The 1,696-nt window shown below is 43.8% G+C and overlaps 1 protein-coding gene across 1 annotated transcript; it reads right to left on the bottom strand.

Annotated features, from left to right (window-relative positions):
- Positions 1–8: 8 nt before the first annotated feature.
- Positions 9–1,696, bottom strand: LOC123966243 (the record flags this gene model as incomplete). Its single annotated transcript, XM_046042440.1, is given in 2 exon segments — positions 9–262; positions 584–1,696. Coding segments are annotated over 2 exon segments (1,144 nt in total), but the record flags the coding sequence as incomplete, so codon positions are not given.

The raw sequence follows: 1,696 nt of genomic DNA on the forward strand, positions 1-1,696 counted from the left end.
ATGGAATTCAAAGGTAAAGTAGAATAATCTTTATGTTTCCTTTGTTTCACTTTTGAGATGAGACAGGACAAGCAGTTAGGATTGTTTCTGTAATGAGCCCCCTGGATAGTAAAAAGTTATTTTGAATTAAACCAAAGGAAAAGTGATTCTCATGATGCATCTTCAGAGAGGTCTCTTGATGATGAACCTGGAGCTGGAAGATCTCTGTAGTTTTCATTTTACTTCTTCAGTTCAATCAGTCACATTGCCAGGTTTCGATACACTGTAAAGAAAACACAAATTCACTTTGATCAACTGCTCACCATAATGCAAAGTTTACAGTTTAGGAGTGGTCTCACTCAGTAGGGAGCTGGGAGGTCGATCGTGTTCTGATTATTCCAGAGGCTGAGCCAGTTGTTGCCTCATCAAGTTGGGCCTCCTGTCATAGCCGACAGACACAGCCTTCACAATGGACCTCCCACCCCTTTATTACCTATTCCAATACCAGACAGGTTTTATGCTGAATTTGCTTCCCGTACACTACTCTTTAGAAAATACACACAACCTATAAATGCAATGTCTGACATTTTAGAAATGATCTTACCTTTGAAGGGTGCTGATGACTTGGTTCCTGAAGGGATCATTTTGATCTTCATATTTTTTAGCATTGATCCAGTCCTCCATTTCTTTTTTAATCTCTGGTTTCATGAGATCTGTTTTGTGTCCAAGGAGGTTGAACCATTTATCCACTAACGCTTTAGAATGTTCTGAAAAACTGTCCTGGAAAACCTTCAGCCTGGTGGGACTCATTTTCTTTTGGTCAAAATTGTTGTACTTCTTGGAGCTGTCTAGCATACTTCTGGGCATTGCACCAAGGATGGTCAGTTTGAAGGTGGCCGCAACATCATCCTTGCTTATGGTTTCAGCCAGTAAGTCCCTGAATCTTTGAGATTTTGTACTGGGGAACTCACGATGCACCTCTTCTGGCACATAAACAATTGGAAGCCCAAGCCCATGAGTGTTGTATACGTCCTCTATAAGCTTTTTATCCAGAGGAGAAGAGGATGTTGCCACCTCAAGCATAGCTGTAGCTAATTTACTATTCTGGTTCAATTCATTTGCTTTCAGTATACTGTTTACTGGTGGTTGGTGATCTCCATTGATGAACTTTCCAATTCCTTTTCTGTCCTTTGAATCCTGCTGCCACTCTTCGTACAGTTTCACTTGCCCAGTTTCTTGCTCAAGAGCTTCCTCAGTTTCTTTCATGAGTTTGATTTTTTTCTTTGCTGGTGCAGCTCCCTCTGCCATGTACCAGTCCCCTCCTCTGATTGCTTCAGTCCACTCTTTGCGCTTGATGAAAGGCTCCCATTGGCCTGGATGTCTGAGGAGAGTGTCGGCCTCCACAGATCGGAGGCGGTCTGCTTCTAAAGCGATCTCTTCTTCCCTGGCCTCCGGTTTCATGCCTCGTGCCAAAGCGTGAAACAGGCAGCTCTTGCTCTCGCTGTCTATGTTTACTGTCTGGTTATTGATGCGCACGTCATAATGGCCGTCTGGGTGTTGGGCACTCTTTGGTCTGTAGATCAGTGTCACAGTTTGATTGGTGGCTTTAGCTCCTGGGCTCAGCTCCTGCATCTTGGTAAGTCTGCCATGGCTGTCCTCTGTTAGAATAACAACCTTAGTCCCAGTGGCTTCTGACAGGACTCTGATATCGAGAATG

The sequence above is a fragment of the Micropterus dolomieu genome, unplaced genomic scaffold (genome assembly GCF_021292245.1).
Source record: "Micropterus dolomieu isolate WLL.071019.BEF.003 ecotype Adirondacks unplaced genomic scaffold, ASM2129224v1 contig_12968, whole genome shotgun sequence".
NCBI classification, from domain to species: domain Eukaryota; kingdom Metazoa; phylum Chordata; class Actinopteri; order Centrarchiformes; family Centrarchidae; genus Micropterus; species Micropterus dolomieu.